Here is a 23,736-nt window from a genome sequence, read left to right on the forward strand (position 1 = left end):
ACCCCTATGGAAAGCAGTATGGAGATTTCTCAAAGAACTAAAAATAGAACACCCATTCAACCCAGCAATCCCACTATTGGGTATCTACCCAAAGGAAAAGAAATCATTTTATCAAAAAGACACCTGTGCCGGGGACAGTGACTTACACCTGTAATCCCAGAATTTTGGGAGCCCAAGCCAGGTAGATCGCTTGAGCCCAGGAGCTCCAGACCAGCCTGGACAACATGGTAAAATGCCATCTCTACAAAAAAATACAAAAAGTAGCCATGCATGGTGGCATGCACCTGTAGTGGCAGCTACACAGGAGGCGGAGATGGGAGGATTGACTGAGCTGAGGAGTTGGAGGCTGCAGTGAGTTATGATCCAGCCTGGGTGGCAAAAGAAGACCCTGTCTCCAAAAAAAAACACCAGAAAACATCTACACTCATATGTTTATGGCAGCACTATTGACAATAGGAAAGTCACGGAATCAACATAAGTGTTCATCAATAGTTGATTGGATAAAGAAAATGTGCTATATGTATACCATGGAATACTATGCAGCCATAAAAAAGAATGAAATCATGTCCTTCACAACATGGATGGAGCTGGAAGCTGTTATTCTAAGTGAAATATCTTAGAACCAGAAAATCAAATACTGCATGTTCTCACTTATATAAGTGGGAGCTAAACAATGGGTACACAAAGACATAAAGATGGGAATAACAGACACTGGGAAATCCAAAAGTGGGGAGGGTGGGAGGGATTGAGGGTTGAAAACCTACCTGTTGGGTACTATGTTCACTATGTGGGTGACGGGTTCACTAGAAGCCCAAACCTCAGCATTATACAACATACCCATGTAACACACCTGCACATGTATTCCTTGAATCTAAAATGAAATTCAATTTAAAAAGAAGTAGAAGTTTGGGATATAAATGACATGTCTAGCTTTCAAGGCAAGATGTTTTTTGGACATTAGTGAGGATACCACTGTCAGGACACACTTTTTCCTCCCAGATATTTATAATCCCAGCATTGGAATGAATTCTCTCCAGGCTTACATTCCAAGCCATAGTCGGCCATGGGTAGTAAAAACAAAATCTGGGGGCAAGAAAGTATGCTGAAAGCATTCTCTCTTTCATTTAGAAAACTTTCCTTGTCTAATTATCCTTGGCTGTCAATTAAAAGTGAGGTACTTCAGAACAATGGTCTCTGAGAATATTTAAAAAAAATTTTTTAATGAGGTACTAAAAAGCAAATTGTGCATGGATAATTTGTCACCAGGTAGTCTTCACTGTAGTAAATAGTAACCTGGGCTTTTCTTTGGGAAATGCCCAAATGTCAGCAGTTGCAGTTCTTTTCTCTGGGACCACAGTTTCTTCAGAGAATGCTCTACCAGCCTTGACTCTGTGTGTGTAGGGTGTGGTGGGGGAGAGGTATGTTATAAACCTAGATACTGATTTAAAGAGAACAAGAGAGGGGAAGAGGGGTGACACACCTAGAGTAAATATATAGACTTTCACATAATTTTTTCCTTATTTGATACTGTGCCTGCTTTCTCTGAGTTTGGGCCTTCTTTGGTTCAATTTATCCAGAAAATAAAATTTCCATCTTCTGTGGGATGGAAAGAGTTATCTGGCTTCATAGAGTGGGATAGAGATCCTGGACACCCAACAACTCTGAACACAGACTTTAATGAATCTCACATCTCTAACCCTACACCTTCCCACATTCCCTGGAATCTTCTGCTTGCAAAAATTTTGCCTCTTACAAGGCTCTATCAAGTGGGTTTGTCTCTCTTTAGTGTAACTACTTGCAGACATTTAGCATGTAACTTTTTCTGATCTATGAATTCATTTATCATTTCTCTGTTTTGGCCTTCAGATAATGGGTTGACATCTCTCATCCACTGTTGTCTCATTTCCTATTCTCTTTGTCCTTAGAGGTTAACATCTTTTAAAAATCATTTCTGTTGTTTTATTTAGCAGCCTCTTAGGTAAAGCAGAGAGGATGAGAACAATCTGCAATTTGAAAATAGAAAACTTCATTAGGATTTTGAAATCCGTCATGTCATATTTGAGGAATTTTTTTCTATGTTTTGATTTCACTTTCAGGAAAGGGAAGGGGGGAAAAGGGTTTTGTTTTGGTTTGTCTTGCTCTGTTGCCCAGGCCGGAATACAGTGGCACAGTCATGGCTCACTGTAGCCTCAACCTCTCAGGCTGAAGCAATCCTTCCACTTTAGCCTCCCATGTAGCTGGGCCAGAGGTGTGCACCATCACACCCAGCTAATTTTTTTATTTTTTGTGGAGACAGAATCTCACTATGTTGCCCAGGCTGGTCTCAAATTCCTGGGCTCAAGTGATCCTCCCATCTCAGCCTCCCAAAGTGCTGAGATGACAGGAATAAGGCACTGCACTCAGCCCAGAAATTATTTAAATAATAACATATTAAGTAGATTTTGCCACGGTCACCTAATATAAATTAGAAATTTGCCTTCGAAGCCTCCTACAGTCTAAAAATAAACATTGAATGGCAAATGAAACAGATATTTGGAAATGGTTTAGCCACTAGATGTAGACCTTAAGACAAAGGGAGCCCATTATATGTGTAATAAATATAAGCAAGTCCAAGGCATTCCAAGTCTAGTGACATGGCATGTACTCTGCATTACTATTTCATTATAGAGAGAGCCTAAAACATATAATTAAGGTTATTTACTGTAAAGGTGTTATCTGAGTGAGATTTTAAAAATATTTTATATCTTTTATCTTTCATTGCAAATAAATGAAGTTCTACATTGCTATTTTATCTTATTTTGCTGTATGAACAGCCATGCTAGGCTATTTTTGCCTCCATAAAAAGTATTTCACTGCATTCCAGCCTGGGTGACAGAGCAAGACAAAACAAAACAAAACCTTTTTTCCCCCCTTCCCTTTTCTGAGAATGAAATCAAAATAAATGGATCCCATTGGGCTACAGTTCATGATGCACACATATTGCCAGTCTTTAAGCACTGTTTCTGTGAGTGGAAAAATGCACTCAAGATGTTTTGCTTCTGCTCACACCACAACAATCAACACAGCAGACTTCTGTGACCAAATGGGTCAGGGTTTCTCCCCACACACCACGCAAGCAATCAGTTCTACAGCAGACACCAGCTGGGTGTCTTCCAATCCAATTCCAACACTATCTACCTGGAGAAAGCATCAGATCCCACAGGGTAAGTGCTCATTATCCAAGACTGCACCCCACCCCACTCCCACCTCAGACACTAGTCATAAGTCCAGGGCTCCAGAACTTCTAACAGACCAGCTTCATGTTGAGGTTGCTATGGCCCCTTTTTGGGTTTAATTCACTAGAGCTGCTCACAGGACTCAGGGAAACACGTTTACTGGTTTACTATAAAATATATTACAAAAGGATACAGATGAAACGATGCATAAGGTGAGACATAGGGAAAGAGGCACAGAAATTCCATGCCTTCCCCAGGGCTCCATCCTCCAAGAACCTCCACGTGTTTAGCTATCAGATAGCTCGCTGAACCCAGGGTTTTTATGGAAGCTTCATTACATAGGAGTGGTTGATTGCATCATTTGCCAGTGGTGATCAGCTTAACCTTCAGCCCCTCTCCCCTTCTCTAGAGGTTGATCCTAATCCTGCCTTGGTCTTTCTGGCCACCAGACCCCATCCTAAGGCTACCTAGGCGCTGCCAGCCTTCAAGTCAATCATTAGCATAGAAAAAGACATCACTCTGGAGTTTCTAAGGATTTTAGCAGTTGTATACCAGGAAACGAATCAAAGACCAAATACATATTTCACAATATCATACTTTTCATCACTTTATCTCTCGGATCAAGAACACACAGAAATAACAATTGCTCCCAACTGATACCAACACCCAATATTATATCTTTTTTTTTCTAAACACTTGTACCAGGGGACCAATATTAGATCTTAAATTTAAGAGTTGAAGGCTCTCCATGTACTAATTCCATCTACTCTTCTAATGAACTCTGCTTATTTTTTCAAATGACATTTATGTACAAGCATTACTTATATACTTATGTACAATAAATCACTCCCAAAACTTAGTGACATTAAAAAACAATAAACATTTGTTATATCCCATAGTTTCTGTGTGTCCAAAATTCCAGAGTGGTTTCTCTCCATGTGCAGACCTGATTTTTTTTTTTTTATACATGTGCACAACGTGCAGGTTTGTTACATATGTGTGGATGTGCCATGCTGGTGTGCTGCATGCCTTAACTCATCATTTACATTAGGTATATCTCCTAATGCTATCCCTCCCCCCTCCCCACACCCCACAACAGGCCCTGGTGTGTGATGTTCTCATTTCTGTGTCCAAGTGTTCTCATTGTTCAGTTCCCACCTATGAGAGAACATGCGGTGTTTGGTTTTTTGTCCTTGCGATAGTTTGCTGAGAATGATGGTTTCCAGCTTCATTCATGTCCCTACAAAGGACATGAACTCATCCTTTCTTATGGCTGCATAGTATTCCATGGTGTATATGTGCCACATTTTCTTAATCCAGTCTATCATTGATGGGTTGGTTCCAAGTCTTTGCTATTGTGAATAGTGCTGCAATAAACATACGTGTGCATGTGTCTTTATAGCAGCATGATTTATAATCCTTTGGGTATATACCCAGTAATGGGATGGCTGGGTCAAATGGTATTTCTAGTTCTAGATCCTTGAGGAATAGCCACACTGTCTTCCACAATGGTTGAACTAGTTTACAGTCCCACTAACAGTGTAAAAGTGTTCCTATTTCTCTAAATCCTCTCCAGCACCTGTTGCTTCCTGACTTTTTAATGATCGCCATTCTAACTGGTGTGAGATGGTATCTCACTGTGGTTTTGATTTGCATTTCTCTGATGGCCAGTGATGATGAGTATTTTTTCGTGTGTCTGTTGGCTGCATAAATGTCTTCTTTTGAGAAGTGTGTACAGACCTGATTTCAAAGCCACTCTCACACTTTATATTTTTATGGCAGCACCTCACTTCTAGGTAGGTAGCAAAAATTTGTATTGGTTATCTGCTGCTGCATCAGAAATTACTCCAAAATGAAGTGAAATAAAAGAGCTACAAACATTTATATGTCATATAGTTTCTGTGGATCAGGAATTTAGGAGCAGCTTAGCTGGGTATTTCTCACTTAGGGGTCTCTCATGAGGTTTCAGTAAAGATGTCAGTTACAGTTTCAGTCATCTGAAGCCTTGACCAGGGGCTGGAAAATCTGATTCAAAGATGGATCACTCACATGACTGGCAAGTTCTGCTGGCTGTTCACAAGAAGGCCTGTTTGTCACCACTTGGACCTCTCTAAAGAGTGTCCCCACAATATTGTGGCTGATTTCCCTTGGAGTGAGTGATCCGAGACAGAGCAAGCAAAAGTCACGTCTTTTATGACCTCGCCTTGCAAGTCACAAATCATTATTTCTGCAATAGCTTATCATTTACTCAGGACATTCCCATTCAATGTAGGAGGGGACTATACAAGATTAATACCAGGAGGTAAGAATCAATGGGAGCCATCTTGGAGGCTAGCTATCACAGTACCTGTGAGAACAAAAAAAAAATCTAAGAAAGATTGTAGAGAGAATGTGGGAGACAATTTCCATGGAAGGGTCACTCTCAGGCTTCAGGTGAATAGGAAGGGTGGGCACTGAGTTCAGGACATGTAGGAAATGGAAGTAAATCCAGGAAATGTAGCTCTTGCCTAGAAAAGAATATCCCAATGATAAGGATACCCATGAAAAGTTACTTTTTCTGCTTAAGAATATGTTTTCTTTATAAGAAAAAATGTTATGATTGTATAAAAATATATCATAAATATTGATAGGGGACATAAGAGTTTTGATGGGGCCAAGTGAATAAATGCATGAAGATAAGAGCAGGAAATAAGCAAGAAAGGAAAAATGTTTTACTGGGTAAGTGCTCCTTTCTTGCTTATTTCTTGCTCTTCTCTTGATGCGTTTATTGTCTAGTACTGACTTGGAATGCGTGCACTTGGAAAGTCAATACTGGACTATAATTGTTTTATTTTCAATTTTCTCTCGTTAGTACAGTAACTTACTTTGTATTCTGAATTTAGCTGCTCATTTATGATGGAGAGAAAAGAGAGACATCTAACCTTTCCCCTTTTGCTCTTCTATAAGGAGATACAATATAGAAACCGCATATGGCAACAGAAAGAACAGGATTTTTAAAAATGAATATGCTACATTAACCATATGCCTGCTATTAATGAGAGTCAATGTACTAGCTACTATAAGAAAAAGAAACTGAAGCACAGACGTTAGAGAAATTTGAGGAATTAGAAATACTAGAAAATGAGTGAACTGCGACACTGCCCCTGCAGTGGGCTTATTCTGGTGAGCACTTTTTTTTTTTTTTTCCCGAGACAGGGTCTCACTCTGTTGCCCAGGCTGGAGTGCAATGGCCAGATCTTGGCTCATTGCAACCTCTGCCTCCCAGGTTTAAGCAATTCTTCTGCCTCAGCCTCCTGAGTAGCTGAGATTACAGGCACCCACCACGATGCCCAGCTAATTTTTTGTATTTTTAGTAGAGACAGGGTTTCACCATGTTGGCCAGGCTGGTCCTGGCATCAAGTGATCTGCCTGCCTCGGCCTCCCAAAGTGCTGGGATTATAGGAGTGAACCACTGCGCCCAGCCCTGCTGAGCATTCTTCATAAAATGTACCTGAAATGAGACAAGTCTTTCTCATGAATAACAACCAAGGACTTCAGAATAGTGCTCTCTCAGGACATTGTCTCTTAAGGTAGAACACATTTCATGTGAAGCTTACAGAATGGGGTCATATGTTTCAATAGCAACAGTAATTGGGAAGAGCTACATGATGAGAAAAGCCAAGGCATTATACATTTTGAAAAATTGTACAAAACCCATGCTGATATTGAAAATATCTGCAGATGTTGAAAAACCAGATAGTGAAATTCTAGTTATGAGTGACAATTCATGGGTATTCTTTTGTTTTTTGTTTTTTTGTTGTTGTTTTTTATTGAGATGGAGTCTCGCTCCATCACCCAGGCTGGAGCGTGGTGGCACGATCTCGGCTCACTGCAATATCCGCCTCCCAGGTTCAAGCAATTCTCCTGTCTCAGCCTCCTAAGTAGCTGGGACTACAGGTGCTTGCCACCACAGCCGGCTAATTTTTGTATTTTTAGTAGAGATGGGGTTTCACCTTTGGTCAGGCTGGTCTTGAACTCCTGACCTCAGGCGACCCATCTGCCTTGGCCTCCCAAAGTGCTGGGAGTACAGGCATGAGCCACCATGCCCAGCCGGGTGTTCTTTTACAAGTAGAAAGATATCTATTAAAATTAGTGTAAGACTATTGTCTAACATGAGTTTCCAGTTAAGGGGTACCTGAAACTTCAACATGAGAATATGTTGTCTGCAAACTAGAATTTGAAAAGCAATGCTTATTTTTCCCTAGATATTAAAATTAGAACAAAAAAAGATACCACCATGTAGCCGATCTTACAGAACGATTTAGAAAAGAAAGAGGAAGTCTTTCATCATCTCATTGTGACCACCAGAGGTGAAACAATGAGAGGAGCCCACATACCCATAACTAAAGATAAATGTGAATGACAGTGTCCCAGTATGCCCCAGTTCCATTAAACAAAGCTATTCGGAGGAAAATATTACATTGGAAACCATACTCCATAACACCAAGGCCAGGGATCAGTACAAGAACATTAATACCCTCAATGAATTGTCAGGCATAATAACACAAGTAACAGAGGCAGATTCCCTGAGGTCAAGTTCTATGAAATACATTTGACCATACAGTTGGACTTGCAGAAAACAGAGCCAAGCATATACAGTAACATTGCCCAAGATAATAGGCAATCTTAAGCAATTAAAACCATTTCCCTGATTCCAACTAACCAAAATGATGCTGCTTCTGTTTTTAAGCACATATCCTCCAGAACACATATATTAGAAAATAGTAGCAAAGAACCTTCCAACTTTTTAACGAAGACCACTGCACTTGACATAGCACCTGACATGATTAAACATCTAAATCACATGCTTCTTAAGAATTAGATTGAATGGCCAGATAGGGTTACTAGAGAAAATAAGGGTTGAGTTGGGCCTTCAGTGACAAAAAGCTATCCATGAGAATATCTGGTGACTATTCCAAGAAAAGAGAACTGTGAGTGCTAAACTGCAGAAGGAAAGAGCTGAGTAAATTTGTTTATGCTGCGGATAAATTTGAAGCAAACTGTTTCTGCTGTAACCTAATTTATAAGCTTTCATTCAGAAATTTTTTCCCATCTGAATTTGGTTGAAAATGATCTCTAATATTTCTTAGATTTGAAATCAATTACATTTAGAATAGTTGTTTCCCTATAAACACTTTTTCTAACATTTCAGTCACTCTTTAATTATTTAGTATGTTATGGTCCATACCTTAATGGGTTGTAATAATGGTAAATTTACTTCTGTTGTTTACTTATTATGTTCCAGGCATTGTTCTAAAGAAGTCATTTATATGATTCAGCAGCCAGCAGCCAACAGTCCAATAACCCTATGAGGTAGGTAGTATTATTGCCTCCACTTTGGAGATGAGAAAATTGAGGTAAACAGATTGCTACCTGTGCAAGGTCACACAACTAATAGGTAACTGAGCTAGGATACAAACCATGCATGACATGTCTGGATGTTAAGATTTTGATCTTTCTACTATTCTTCAGTTTACAGTCACTAATGTAGCAAAATATCTCAGTAAATTTAAAGCCAAGCAGGAGATATGAACAAAGGTAATTTACACTTTAGTTATAACAGATACTCATCCCAGTAGACCATGCAGTGCATGAGTTTATACACACTAAATGCTTTATCACCGCATATCCAGTAACTTGTAGTTTGGCACGCACACACACAAAATGTTTGTCAAATAAATGAGAGACGGAGGCACAAAGTACAAAGCCATAATAGGGTTGCTTAACCTAGAGGGAGAAAGGGGTCAGGAAAGCCTTGCTGAAGTCACTTAGGTTGAGACCTGAGGGTTAAGTAGGACTCAAAGGGTAAAGTCATCTAGGTTGAGTGAACAGCTTGTTAAAAGGATCTATGGCCCAGGAGTGCGAGAATGAGTAAGCTCCTTGAAAAAAATGTAAGTTCAGAGTGGACTGACCATATACTGAATGCGGAGCTGAGGCTGAAAAGGTAAATGGAGCACTCATAATCTTGTGCATCTTTTTGAGAAATACAAACCTAGCCCTGAGAGCAATGAGATGTCACTGAAGGGTTTTCAGCATGGTAGTAACACAAATATGTCTCAGAAAAATCAGTTTGGTGGCAGTGAAAACTAAATTGGATGGTAAAGAAGCTATTGCCATTTGATAGATGATAATAATGGCTTGAAATAGGACAGTGGCTGTAAGGATGAAGTAGAGTGAGTGAAGAGCTTCTTAAGAAGTAAAATCAGAAGTAGCAAGGGAAAGGGAGAAATGTAAAGTTATGGCTCTAGTGTCCAGCTTCCACAGTTGGGATGTGTGGTGGTGCCATTTATTTTTACTGAAACCCAAAAGGAAAAGCAAATTTTCGAGGAAGAGGAAGAGTTCCATTTGGAACCTGTATTTTTTTTTTGAGATGGAGTTTTGCTCTGTTGCCCAGGCTGGAGCACAGTAGCATGATCTCGGCTCACTGCAACATCTGCCTCCCAGGTTCAAGCTATTCTCCTGCCTCACCCTCCCAAGTAGCTGGGATTACAGGTGCCCACCACCATGCCCAGCTAATTTTTTTTTGTATTTTTAATAGAGATGGGTTTTGCCATGTTGGCCAGGCTGGTCTTGAACTCCTGACCTCAGGTGATCCACCCACCTCAGCCTCCCAAGGTGCTGAGATTATAGGCATGAGGCACTGCACCCAGCCATTTTGAACATTTACACTTGAGTTGCCTGAGAGATACTTTCAAGTATGTTTCTAGTACACATCTGGCTAAACTAAACCTGAAGCACAGAAGAATCAAGGTTGGAAATGCGGATTTTAGAATCCATTTAGAACTCATAACTGAAACAGGAATAGTGAGATCAATATACTATTTTGTTATTTTGTTATTGTATCCAGAATTTTTCCTTTCTGTTATTGATGGAACTGCCACCATTGGTGTTGAGATCTTGGTAAGAATAAACTACTTGATAAATGATCCACTGTAAAGCCAGATATGGTGGGAGCTTTTCAGGTGTCAATCTTCTAAGTGTAGCAAAATACCTGGATTACCAAAACAGGAAATTTTGTCACCTAGTATCCTAAACTGTTTTTGTTGTTGTTGTTGTTTAATATATGTTATTTGGAAACCTCAAGAAATAATACAAAACCTAGATATTGAGGGAAACCTTGCTTAAGCTTACATATTCTGTGCTAAAATCTTAGTCATGGCCAGGCATGGTGGCTCACGCCTGTAATCCCAGCACACTGGGAGGCCGACGTGGGTGGATCACAAGGTTAAGAGATCGAGACCATCCTGGCCAACATGGTGAAACCTCATCTCTACTAAAAATACAAAAATTAGCTGGGCGTGGTGGCACACGCCTGTAGTCCCAGCTACTCCAGAGGCTGAGGCAGGAGAATCACTTGAACCTGGGAGGCAGAGGTTGCAATGAGCCAAGATAATGCCACTGCACTCCAGCCTGGTGACACAGCAAGACTCCATCTAAAAAAAAAAAAAAAAAACTTACTCATAAAAACATATCAGTTAAAAAGATAAATTAGCCTTCTGAAGTCTACGAATGTCAGCATATATAATTGTAGACCTGAGGGCTAGGTAACTGACTTTTTTTTTTTTTTTTTTAACATTTTAATACTGTTTCCTGTCAGATAGAAGTAAAATGGACTTTAGGCTGGGTGTGGTGGCTGAGGCCTGTAATCCCACCACTTTGGGAGGCCAAGGTGGGCGGATCACCTGAGGTCATGAGTTCAAGACCAGCCTGACCAACATGGTGAAACCCTGTCTCTACTAAAACTACAAAATTAGCCAGGTGTGGTGGCACATGCCTGTAATCCCGGCTACTCGGTAGGCTGAGGCAGGAAAATTGCTTGAAACCAGGTGGCAGAGGTTGCAGTGAGCCGAGATCACACCATTGCACTCCAGCCTGGGCAACAATAGCAAAACTTTGTCTTAAAAAAAAAAGAGGCTGGGCGCAGTGGCTCACGCCTGTAATCTCAGCACTTTGGGAGGCCAAGGCAGGCAGATCACGAGGTCAGGAGATCGAGATCATCCCGGCTAACACAGTGAAACCCCATCTCTACTAAAAATACAAAAAAAAATCAGCTGGGCATGGTGGCGGGCACCTGTAGTCCCAGCTACTCAGGAGGCTGAGGCAGGAGAATGGTGTGAACCCAAGAGGCGGAGCTTGCAGTGAGCCAAGATGGTGACGCAGCGAGACTCCGTCTCAAAAAAAAAGACTAAATATTTTCAAACCCAAGCTTCTCATAAACCAACCTCTCAAACAAATTGCATACAACTCTGCCTCTTTTATCCGTAACTGATTTTTCAAAAATAGCTCATGTTGTGAGGCATTAGATTATCTTTAGCGCATGAGAAATTTGGTACCAACTTCCTTTATGAGCAATTTTGATGAAATGACATTGATAAATGACCTCAGTTCTCAGAATATTAATTATAGGAACTCAACTGAAGAAAATTAGAAATAAAATATTAATCCAAACCAATGGAATGGTTCATTGGACTGCACTTGATAACCACTGCTTTGTTTCCAACATTTTATGCAGGTAGATTTAGCGCTTTTTAAAAAAGGCACAAAGGCCTTCATCTACAAAAATTAGGGTACTTTAAGAAAGCTCTGTATCTAATGTTTCCCAGCTTTCAAGTATATCAGATAGAATTGGAATCTTAATATGATGCAAACATGACAATTCTCAATTTCTTTACCCCTGCTGTGTTCCTTTTTTTCAGAAATCCAACTGCCTCTACCTGCAGAACAGGATCAAATTGCTTAGTCACTGAACTCCACCACGAAACCACCTCACAAGGGGACCTGACTCCCACCAACCATGAAAGAACAAGATACACTATAAAGTGAAAAACAGATGCTTTTATTTATTGTATTGGAAACAATAAAATAATTTGCATCTCTACATATGGGAAACTGCTTTGAATAACTGGGAAAACAACTATTGCATGGGAAAACATATGCAAACTAGCATCATTGTCTCTAGACTAGGTTCTTCTTATTGATCTCACGTCATCACAAAGCAGCAACAGCAGCTTCTAGAAAATGGAGAAACAGTAAAGTCCTGCAATGAAGCTATAATTAAGGTTGAACCATACATTCCACTAATCCTGCAACTTTCCTACAATCATTTTTCTGCCTATACAATCCTGCTTCTTATAGGATGAACACCTAGCAAAACAATGTAAATTTGCTGAAAAACAAAATTACAAACAAATGAAAGAACTTAACAGAACACACAGCATTAAAAGGACTAGGAAGCACAAGGTCTTAATACCCAGTACAATAAAGCCAAGAATTATTCTAACACTGACCAGTCTGAAGACTGAAATTAAGTATCAGTTCTTTTTACTTCTCTAGGAGTGATTCTAGCTCTTCTTGCAAAGAGCTGAGTTGCTCCTTTTCTCGGTCTTCCTTTTGTTTGAGCTCATCCAGTACAGCCTGAAATCTGTTCTTGAGAGCCAGATTTTCCACTTTCATGATGAGATCCTCTTGTCGTTTTGCCCTGTCCTGGGTCTCTTGGAGCTTGCCTTTCATGTTGTCAATCTGCTTCTGAATTCCCATAACCAGCTGATTGGTTCCTTCATTTTCCTGATGCTGTTCATCTGATTCATTTAGCTTGTCCTGTAGCTGTCTCTCCAAATCTTCCTCCGTGTCAAGGATGTTTATATCTTCTTCATCTTGATGCTGGGTCTCATCTTCATCCTCACTGCTGCTGCTGAGGTCATTGAATATCTCCCGAAGCTCATCATGTTCTAATGAGTCATGGCCCTGCCTGTGACCAGATATTCCTGGAGAAGAGATATCCAGGCCTTGATTTTCTGCCTCCTTTGTTTCATCTTCGGCAATTATTTCCCACCGAGTACTAACAGCTTCAGCATCTGTACTCAGCAATCGTTTCACTTCTTTTTCAACATCTGGAGATTCAATATATTTCTTCTTTGCTGTCTTCCGGAACCTTCTCTTCCTCACATTCTTTAGAGGCAGAGTAATTCCGTGGTTCCAAATAAACTTTTTCTCTTTGTCTTTATCCTTTTTCTTGCTTGCTTTAGGATCAGTGCTAGCAACTGGCTCCTCCACAGGAGGATAGAGATCACCATCAACTGTGGATACAAGCATCTGACAGATATCAGCTGTCTTGTAAAAGGTTTTCTTATCAATGGTTTTCAAGCTTTCCATAACACAGGGCAGGTCTACTAATTTTGAGGCCAATGGAACACGGTCCACTCTGACGATTCCATGACGCCCATCAGGATGTAACTCAATTGTCAGTCTGTCCTTGAGGTTGACATGACCAGACTGTACTGCCCTTCTCACAGTAGACGCATATTCTGGAGGCAGACGTAAGATAAACTGGCTCTCTAGTTCGTGAGGAGCATCATCTTTGCTTTTACTCATCTTTATTTCCTTGTGATTCACTTCTCCAATAAATGCTGGTTACACTAAAAAGTTCCAGCTACTGCAATAGTTTAAAACACCAGTTTGCTATGAATTGAAATCTTTTAATTCCAAGAAGTTGTCTGTAGATCAGCAGCTAAGCGTCTATTTTGCCTTAGTTTTTATGTAAGCTCCAAGTCTTTTCTCTAAATATGCTGTGACCGAATACCAGTCGTTAACACAATGGCTTATTCACAGACTAAGTTCATTAAATCAGATGCAATGCCAAGTCCCAACCTCTAGGTGCCGCTGCCGGCCAACGCGGAGAAAGCTAGCTAGCAAGGGAGCAGGAAAGCAAATGGCGGCTCCCGCGGAACGGTTTTCGGCCCAGAAAGCCCAGCAGAGATACTTTCAATTCACAAACTCTCCCGGAACAAAGACACTCAAAAAATCAGGGCTCAGTGAGCTCTCTTCGCCTCGGGTACTTACAATCCAGTGACGATTATAAGTTCAGTTTCACCGGGCCGGAGCGAAGGGAAGAGGAGGCCGCAAGGAGCCAAGCAGGAGAGAGCCGAGCGTCTCCTTGTCGTTTCCTTAATTATTCCTGCCGCTTGGCAGAGTGATCCACTACCGATTACTGATGAAACGGCCCGGGACGGGCAGCGCGAAATCTTGCCGAGAGGCGCAGCTCGGATCACCAGACCCCGCACCTCGCCGGCCCTCCGTCCGGGTCGCCTACCCAGCGAAAACGGAAGTGCTACGTCGAGACGCGGGGCGGGAGGTGGCTGTGAGTGACAGCCCCTCCGGGCGGAAGGGCGGAACCCCCGCTAGCGCAGGCGCAATAGCGCAATTACGCTTCCCAGCGTGAAACTCATCTTTTCGCGATAACTTGTTTTTCCGGGATGAAAATGACAGTGTTTCGGAAGAGCTGTTGGTTTCAAACTATTTAGAGCTTGGAAGTTCCAAGAAAGACACAGATTCGTCCCCCGCTAAGCCAGCACTTTTACGGGATCGCTGTGGGGCCGGATGGCTTCTAGACTTCCGGGTGATTCCAGGAGATGGGGGACGCCTTGCAGTAAGCGTCTTTGCTTCTGGAAACATCTCGGATGTTCCCTAGGGTCTAGCCTATCTGGTGCCAATACAAGAATGTGTAGCTACTATACAATGGTTTTTAAAGTACCCAAATCAGTGGAGTGAGGAGGACATGCAGCTCACTATATAATTCTAAGTCTCTCTATATGTATGTTTGTTTGTTTGTTTGTTTTGGAGATGGAGTCTCAGGCTGTCACCCAGGCTAGAGTGCAGTGGCACAATATTGGCTGACTGCAACCTCCACCTCCGGGGTTCAAGCGATTCTCCTGCTTCAGCCTCATGAGTAGTTGGGATTACAGGCACGTTCCACTACCCCAGCTAAGTTTTGTATTTTTAGTAGAGAAGGGGTTTCACCATGTTGGCCAGGCTGGTCTTGAACTCCTGACCTGAGGTGATCTGCCTGTCTTGGCCTCCCAAAGTGCTAGGATTATAGGTGTGAGCCAGCGCGTCTGGCCCAAAGTCTGTATTTTTTAAATATAATTCCCTGTAGGGGAATTGTGCCTCTGGGTTTACTTCTGTTCTATAATACTTCTGGGGAAACAAGGGTGATTCCTTTTTATGTGCTTGATTTAGATGTAAATGTAAACAGAGAAGGAAGTGTTCTTTTGGACAGAATCGTCTGATAGACTGAGCATCTGGTTAAAGTAGATATAATTGAAGTATTGTTTCCTGTCTCTCATGTACAAGTAATTTTAAATTACTTTGACTTTTTTTTTAACTCCACCTCTACTATTTTGCTGTTTTCTGCTTGTCTTTTCTATCGATAGTCAGGTATTCATCAACACATATTTTTAGTATTTTGACATAACTGGGTAACAGTTGGTACTTATTTCTATTTATTTCCATTTATTTTTAAAATATCTGTTTGGGAGAGCATCAAGGCCATTCATATTTAATTTCTATCCTCCAAAATATTAACAATTGCCCCTAAATTTAAGAGAATTCTCTTAAGATGTAATTAACATTTCCAAAATTCACTTTATTCTTATATGATTGAAAGCTCCATGATAGTGATCTTTTTCTATCCTGGTCATTGTGTCCCAGTGCCTAGTACCGGAATGTGGGAGATACACAAAAAATATTTGCTAATTGAATGAAAAAACTGATCTGTCTAGAAAGATCATAGTCTTAAATCCTGTAGTGATTTCTGAGAGAAAATACATTCTTTGTCACTTTAAAATGAGATAGAGCCACTTTACATACATTTCCTTTCTAGTCAAGGACAATTCTAATTGTTATGAGGTGGGGAGGTTTACTAATAGTGTGTGTGAATGTGGTTTATCTAGAATGAGATACTGTTGTGGGAGGAAATTAAAATGACCTGACGTTAGTTTGGTTTTTAATGTTAATTTTAAAAGAGAAAGTATGCCCTTCTAGATAATGGTAAATTATTTCTCTTTGCTTACAATGTGTTGAAGAATGTTAGCTGACTTACCTATAATTTCCAGAATGATCTATTTCCTCTTTTTCAAAGGTAAAGTTTTTTCTGTTACAGGCTTGAGCCACCTCGCCTGGCTGTGTTTTGTTTAACCATATAAAATGTGAGGTCATTATATATGAAAATAATCCGAATATTATTCAGCATCTTCCCTATGAGTTTTATGATGCTCAAATATTCTTATCATACAAGGTAACTTGAGATAAATTGTATGCAATTTTTCATTTTCCAAAATTACTGTGTATTTTAGTTTCTAAACCTTCCTTTACATGGAATATTGCCAGACATAGTTAAAAGGATTAACTAAGGTTTTCTTAATGTATCTAGCTCCTTCAGTCCTGAAATACATTTTCTGCTTTTGAGTTTAACACATTTTCTATATGCTGTTTTTAGGGGAGGAAATTATATTCACCCTAAATATTTTTTTAAAATTGGATTTTTCAGTAGACATTAAGATAATCTGCTGGGTGCAGTGGCTCATGCCTGTAATCCCAGCACTTTGGGTGGCCGAGGCAGATGGATCACCTGAGGTCAGGATTTCGAGACCAGCCTGGCCAACATGGTGAAACCCCATCTCTACTAAAAATACAAAAAAAAAGGCCAGGTGCGGGGGCTCACACCTGTAATCCCAGCACTTTGGGAGGCCGAGGCGGGCGGATCACGAGGTCAGGAGATCAAGACCATCCTGGCTAACATGGTGAAACCCTGTCTCTACTAAAAATACAAAAAATTAGCCGAGCACGGTGGCAGGCACTTGTAGTCCCAGCTGCTCGGGAGGCTGAGGCAGGAGAATGGCGTGAACTCGGGAGGCAGAGTTTGCAGTGAGCTGAGATCGCGCCACTGCACTCCAGCCTGGGCAATACAGTGGGACTCCTTCTCAAAGACAAAACAAAAACAAAAACAAAAAAAATTAACCAGGCTTGGCGGCGGGCACCTGTAATCCCAGCTACTCCGGAGACTGAGGCAGGAGAATTGCTTGAACCCGGGAAGCGAAGGTTGCAGTGAGCCGAGATTGCACCATTGCACTCCAGCCTGGGCAACACTGGAGCAAAATTCCATCTCAAAAAAAAAAAAAAAAAAAGGTAATGTGATGTGGCAGGCCTCTGCCTATCACTAAGGCCTAAGGCCTCTGCCACATCACATTATCTTAATGTCTACTGATAAATCCCCAGTTTTTTTTTTTTAAAGTTCCATTAGACATTCAGAAAAACTCTGAATTGATGAATTACACTCCTGTGGTTGTTCCATGGAATATCTGTGATACTAGTGAACAAAAGATTTGGGGAGAGCAATAAATTCTCCAGTGTGGTAACAAGTCCTCCAAAGGCTTCCTGCCTGTGATTAAGGAGTATGAATCAGGTTACTAATAATCGTGTATGTTTGAAAATTCCCTTTAATACACTTTCTAGTTCCTTAAAGGGCTCCAAAGTATAAGCTGCCCTTTAATACACTTTTTAGTTCCTTAAAGGGCTGCTTATACTTTGGAGGTTAAATTATGGGTGATGGGAGAAATCCTGCATATATTTAGGAGGTAGAAAATTATAGGGGTGAGGAAATAGCAAACACCACAGAAAAGCCAGCTTACATATTGCTATATCACCATATATTTTAAAGATAAAAAGGTTAACTAAAAATATTTAGCAGTTCCTGTATCTAGTAGGATGTTTTCTATAGGAAAACATTAAAATCTAATTTATGCTGGTTTAAACAGTAAGAAAATCTATGATCCCAAAAAACAGGTAGTCTAGCACAGCTTTGTCTTACAGAAATATAATGTGGGCCACAGATGGTCAGCCACAGATGTGATTTTAGATTATCTAGTAGCCACATTCAAATAGCAAGAAGAAACAAGTGAAATTTCAATAATTTTAATCCAATATATCTAAGATATAATTGCAACATATTTTTACGATAATGTAAAGATATTAATAATACATTTTACATTCTTGTTTGTACTAAATCTTCAACAGCTAGTGTGTGTTTTACACTTACAGCACATCTCAGTTTGGACTAGCTGTATTTCAAGTGCTCAGTGGCCACATGTGGCTGGTCGTTACTCTAGCGGACAGTGCAGGTCTAGAAGTTTCACTGCCTCTAGGCCAGATACAATCATGGTGTAGCACAAATTGTTTTTTCTTCCTAATTTTGAAGAATGAGCACTTATTTATACTTTTTCTATTGTTTCAGCTCTGCTTTCCTCTCCTTGTGGAATTCCAAAGGCTGTAGTCACAAGATACCAGCCAGCAGCAATAACTGGAGAACTTTCTTCCTTGTCTGTGAAAAGAGAGTGACTCTCCCCAAACAGTCTATCTTTCAATCCAACTGGACCAACTTAGGCCATGTTCCTATTCTTAGCTCAGTAATACTCACTAGGGAAATACCCTAAGCCTGTGTTTCTGAAAACGGCTGGGGAGAGGTGAGGTGACATTTGGTAATGTCTGGAGACATTTATGGTTGTCACAACTGTGGGGGGTGGGTCCTACTGGTGTCTAGTACATAGAGGCCAGGGATACTGCTAAACATTTTACAAGGCACAGAACAGCTCCCCACCACAAAGAATTATATGGCTCAAAATAGTACCAGAGTTGAGAAGCCCTGCTTTAAGCTTATTATTTTAAGTCTATATTCCTAACTAAGCACTGTCAAGAGGATGAGATTATCATTATTAGATTAAATTTATCAGAACCTACTACAGCTCTGAATAGGTTCTGCTTCCCTAGGTACATTAAGGGCAAACACCTAAACTAAAAGGAAGTGTTACAAGAGGAAAAAGGGGCATGAGCAACCAATAGTATCCATAAAAGAGCTGATTATTTTTGTAATTGTAAAAGTATATATCTATTTTAAAAGCATGGATAAACATCGAATGTAAATTCTTCATATCAGTAGTTACATAATGCAATTATTCATAATTTTACATTTTTATCAGTATTTTCTACCTTTTATAGTGAAATTTTCTCCTTTAATATATTGTTTACAGTGAGAATTTTTTATAATAATTTTTTTACAGTGGACAATTTCTTGAGTAGCCATTTTTACAGAAAATAAGTTTCAATATTGTGTCATCTTGAAAAGGAAATGTCAAGAGGGAAAAATTTGTAAGAATTCTTAGTCGAATTTTAACGTGTTTTAGGCTGGGTGCAGTGGCTTTCACCTGTAATCCCAGCACTTTGGGAGGCCAAGGTGGACAGATTACCTGAGGTCAAGAGTTCGAGACCATCCTGGACAACATGGCGAAACCCCATCTCTACTAAAATTACAAAAATTACTTGAGCATCGTGGTGTGTATGTGTAATCCTAGCTACTAGGGAGCCTGAGGCAGGAGAATTGTTTGAACCCTTGAGGCAGAGGTTGCAGTGAGCCATGATCGTGCCACTGCACTCCAGCCTGGATGACAAAGCAAGACTCTGTCTCAAAAAAAAAAAAAAAAAGATTAAGAATTTTAATAAATTAAAGCGTTTGAACTAAATTTTGTGAAATGATCATTTTGTTAATATTTTATCAAAAATAATGATTTGTACCCTTCTTAGTAAAGCAGCTGGTATTTTAAAATATGTCTCGAGAAAAAAGCCAATATAGTCTCTTGTGAGGACCTTGAAAACTAACCTGCTAGGGATATCATACTGGGCCTCTGGGTGCCGCTGTCCGCCAATCCGTGGCTGGAGGGAAACAAAGCAATCCACTGACGCAGCAGTCCCCGCAGGCTTTTGAGAAACACATTAGGAGAGGACTCTGCCCGCTATCTGTCTCACAATCTGCTGGAAATATCTTGGTCGGGAATCTCAGGATGTCTAGTGACCCCGAGTGAGGTGCCGCCTTTTTTTCCTGAGCATCTTTGGAAGCAGGGAGCAACGGTAGCGAGAAGTATTCGGATCTGAGTACCAGCAGGAAGAAGAAACAGGAAGAAGTCCCCCATAAGGAAGGCGTGAGGAGCGCGGGAAGCGCTGTTTCCCTGCCTGAGATCTTTATTCTACTAGGTCTTTATTCTACGTAGCCGATACGCTGTAAGATTCTGGAAGAGAATGCTAGGGGTTTAAGGTTGGTAATCTCTCAGAAGATCTGCGTCTCGGTGACGGGAAAAACTAAGGGTAAGTGCTGAGAAGCCTCTCTTTACGGCCAGAGAACGAGCCAGAGCCGAGCTTGAGAATGACAGGATAGATCTAGCAGTTACGCCCAAGGAAGACCCTCAGCCCTTTGAATTTGAAGGCACTGAAAATCGTATAAATGTTTTCATATAAACATATGCATCTTTGATATAAATAACAAAATGGCTTTTAGCACAAATTTTGTTTTGGAAATTCTGAAAAACGTCTTAATAAGAGGAATGTTTACTCAAGTCTGCAGTAGATTTTGAACACCGGCAGTAACTCTGTACAAATATATCAGATTAGTTTTAATAGCCATCTTCCCTTCCCCTACAAGTAAAGGAGAGTACTACAGCAGAATGTACTCTGAATTGCTGCTATTGAAGAACCCCTGAGCGTGTGCAGTGGGGCACTCCTGTGGTCCCCATTACTCAGGAGGCTGAGGCAGGAGGATTGCTTGATGCCAGCTAGAGGCTGCAGTGTGCTATGAGAACACCTGTGAATAGCCACTGCATTCCAGCCTGAGTAACATGGCCAGACCCCATCTCTTAAGAAAAGAAAAGAAACCCTGAACCAGAGGAGCAGAGCTGCCACCACTTAGTGGTGGGGATGGGGCAGAACAGCTCAGGGCAAGACACAGGCCTTGGATGCCAATGCCAGCCGTCAGATATTGAGCAATGTGTAAGTGGGGTTAGCCTGCAGAACCTACTCGCCACCTCCTCCTCTTCATTCTTCAGGTGATCCCCATTGACCTAGACAATATCTTTAGTATAGAGTTCTGATTTTTCTACACAATTTTACAGGGCATACAGAATATATTTCCTGTCCAATGATGACAGAAATACTTGATTTTGAAGAGTAACAGTTATAGCATGGAATAGAAGACTGGAGGCAGTTTGAGGGCCCACTTCAGAGTCCTGGTTGAAATGGAGGTTGAGCAGTATAATGCAGTCAATGCAGGTGATTTTCAGCTGGATGTCTAGTCCTATCAGAGGTAAGAACTGTGGTTGCCCTAACCAAAACAATAGGACTAAGAGACCTTAAATGAAAGATGAAAATTATTATAGAGAGAAATGATCATACTGGCAAACAATTCACCTCCAAGAATTATGATGTGATTCTTTGTCAGCTACTCACAGATGGAATTCTAAACTGGTAGCAGACCCTGAAGGACAATGTCACCATCAGAACCACCAACAAGGACAAACTGTCCCTCTCCTGCATCACCCTGCATACCATCTGCATCCACAAAAATGCTCATTCTTCAACAAGCCTCCTATTTCTTTTGGGTGACTGGGAATACTGCCCAGCACCTCCATCACATACTTTAGCATTTCCCACCCTGACTTAGGGTCCCATATGCCTCCTGTTTCTTCTTGACCAGTGACCTGCCACTGTGGGCACTATCATTCTACATGTCGGTAAGTGCAGTGTGCTATGGTGTCCATGCAGACTATCTTTGAGCTGACTCTGCAGGCCAGTGACCAGGGTTCAACTTGCTCAGTGTCATGCTGAACTTGCATGTGATGGTGGATGACCATTGCAAAAATGCAAGGACACTATGCCAGGAATTGCAGCCAAGTGGGGCCCTCTTTGATGCTGCACCACTCGCAATGCAACCCAGCTATCCCATCACCAAAGTGGACACCAGCTGGGGCACAAAGGCTGACTGTCCTATCATGTGCTTCAGGCCAGCTAATGTGGCTCTTCAAACTAGGGATGTGCACGAGCTAGATGCGTGCTGTGTTACTGTGGGTAACAGAGATGCAACCTGCCAAGGTTTGTTGGTCACCGTTGTCAATGGTGAATCATCACACTGAAACCACCTGATTGCTGCTCACAGTTTGCAGGAGTTGCTGCCAGACCTCAGCAATCGCCCAGCACCCAACAGCAGGCAGCAGACAGCAGACAGCACCCAACAGCTGGCGATGGCTGTTGCCTTGATCTCTATGCTGTTTCTCCTCAGTGTGACTCTGGTCATCTCTCTGAACCTGCCATGCCCCCTATAGCCCCATTGCCTGGGGCTGTTTTCAGCCGGATCTCTGATCCAAGCCCAGATATGGAGTTGTCTCCAACTTAAAGGAAGGAAATTTGCCCTGTTCCTACAACGTATGTGTGGTTTTAGATATTTTTAAAACCTTAATTTCTTTAACTCAGGAAACAGCTTTCAACCAGGTATTCTCTGCAGTGCCAGCAATGAAGCTTTGTTTTATTTTTGTTTTTGTAGAAATGGGGTTCACTATGTTGACCAAGCTGGTCTCAAACTCCTGACCTCAAGTGATCTGCCCACCTTGGCCTCCCAAAGTGCTGGGATTGCAGGTGTGAGCCACTGTGCGTGGCCAGCAATGCAGCTTTAAATGTTGCATTTGATTCAAGTGTATTTGTGTGATATTTTAACATTTCTATTTTATACTTATCATCCTTTTATAAATCACTCCTGCGTGTTTTTGGGGGCTGAGAGTAGGGAGCTCTACAGGTGTACTGACTAGTTCTTATGTATATTTTAATTTGCCTCGTTAGCTCACAATTTCTTTGGGGAAAAGTTTGTGCCTATTAATGTGTATTCTGAAAAGTTACATTCTGTTAAAGAGTTACTTCCTTGCAATATTGAAGGTGATTTATTGCACCTTTAAATTTCTGCTTTTTGGCTTCATATACTTGTCTTAGAAGCTGAGAAACTGTAGATTTAGTTAAGAACTAAAGTTCTCTTTCCAAAAACTATTCTTGAGACCTTTCATTGTTTTCTTTCTTTCCTCATTTTTAACTTTTCTCAGTCATGGTGTCCATGGGTTGGCTGGCCGAATTTGTTCCTGAAACTATCAGACTCTGGAGTACAGATAGCATGCTTCTCTAACTTTGGGGTAAAGATAAGTAAGTCACTCTAAGCCTGAGACATTTTAATTAGTGACCTTTTGCTAATAGTGCAGTGATTAAAAAAAGAAGGCCACATCCTCATCTTAACTGGTTAAAAAATGCTGTTAAGAGAAAACCAACTTCTCTTGGAGAAAATATTAATTGCGATTATAGGGGAATACATATTATAAGAGCCTATCTAAAAATAAAGATAAGACCATTTTTCTTTTCAGCTGTGAAGAATAATATCATAGACTTTGTCTCTGAAATTTGAAATCTAAATTATATATTCAAGTGACTTTTCAATGAAATTCCAAGAGCCCAGTTTTATTTTTTTCAAAACATATTGCCTTTGGTGAATCTTAAGAATTTTTAAAAACATACATAATGCAAAGACACTTCAAAAAAATAGGAAAAATAAGGATAGGGTTAAACCATGCTCTTCAAAATCCCAAGGTTTCTGATAAATATTCAAATCATAATGGGAAGGAAATGGGATGGTATGATTTTTTAAAGTCTAGCTTATATTCTAAAAGATTATTTTTCCCTCTAATACTTTTCATCCTCCAGTCAAAGGGGAGCTGCTCTATGTGGCCTGGGAAATTACCAAGTGGTCAAGCTTTACTACAGAAAAAGTGGAGAGATGATTTTGTCCTCATTGTGA

General features: G+C 40.7%; 2 protein-coding genes and 2 long non-coding RNA genes across 4 annotated transcripts in view; 2 read left to right on the top strand and 2 right to left on the bottom strand.

The window, feature by feature from the left end:
• LOC131383654 (uncharacterized) overlaps positions 1–5,872 on the bottom strand; it is a 31,330-nt gene extending 25,458 nt beyond the window's left edge. Inside the window, exon 1 of the long non-coding RNA XR_009213830.1 lies at positions 5,265–5,872. This is a non-coding gene — a long non-coding RNA (uncharacterized LOC131383654). The remainder of the gene's footprint in view (positions 1–5,264) is intronic.
• Positions 5,478–19,453, top strand: LOC131383653 (uncharacterized). Its single transcript, XR_009213829.1, has 3 exons — positions 5,478–5,517; positions 8,500–8,567; positions 18,322–19,453. It is a non-coding gene; the product is annotated as an uncharacterized LOC131383653 (long non-coding RNA).
• TAF7 (TATA-box binding protein associated factor 7) lies at positions 12,070–14,366 on the bottom strand. The gene has a single exon (XM_032158155.2). It carries the CDS (start codon positions 13,623–13,625, stop codon positions 12,576–12,578), a length of 1,050 nt encoding a protein of 349 aa, XP_032014046.1. The 5' UTR covers positions 13,626–14,366; the 3' UTR covers positions 12,070–12,575.
• Positions 19,454–23,028: 3,575 nt separating the features above from the next.
• LOC116471632 (protocadherin gamma-C4) overlaps positions 23,029–23,736 on the top strand; it is a 151,620-nt gene continuing 150,912 nt past the window's right edge. The window contains exon 1 of the mRNA XM_058439940.1: positions 23,029–23,090. The gene's annotated coding sequence lies outside the window, so the exon portion shown is untranslated. The remainder of the gene's footprint in view (positions 23,091–23,736) is intronic.

This window comes from Hylobates moloch, unplaced genomic scaffold (genome assembly GCF_009828535.3).
Source record: "Hylobates moloch isolate HMO894 unplaced genomic scaffold, HMol_V3 SCAFFOLD_6, whole genome shotgun sequence".
NCBI classification, from domain to species: Eukaryota; Metazoa; Chordata; class Mammalia; order Primates; family Hylobatidae; genus Hylobates; species Hylobates moloch.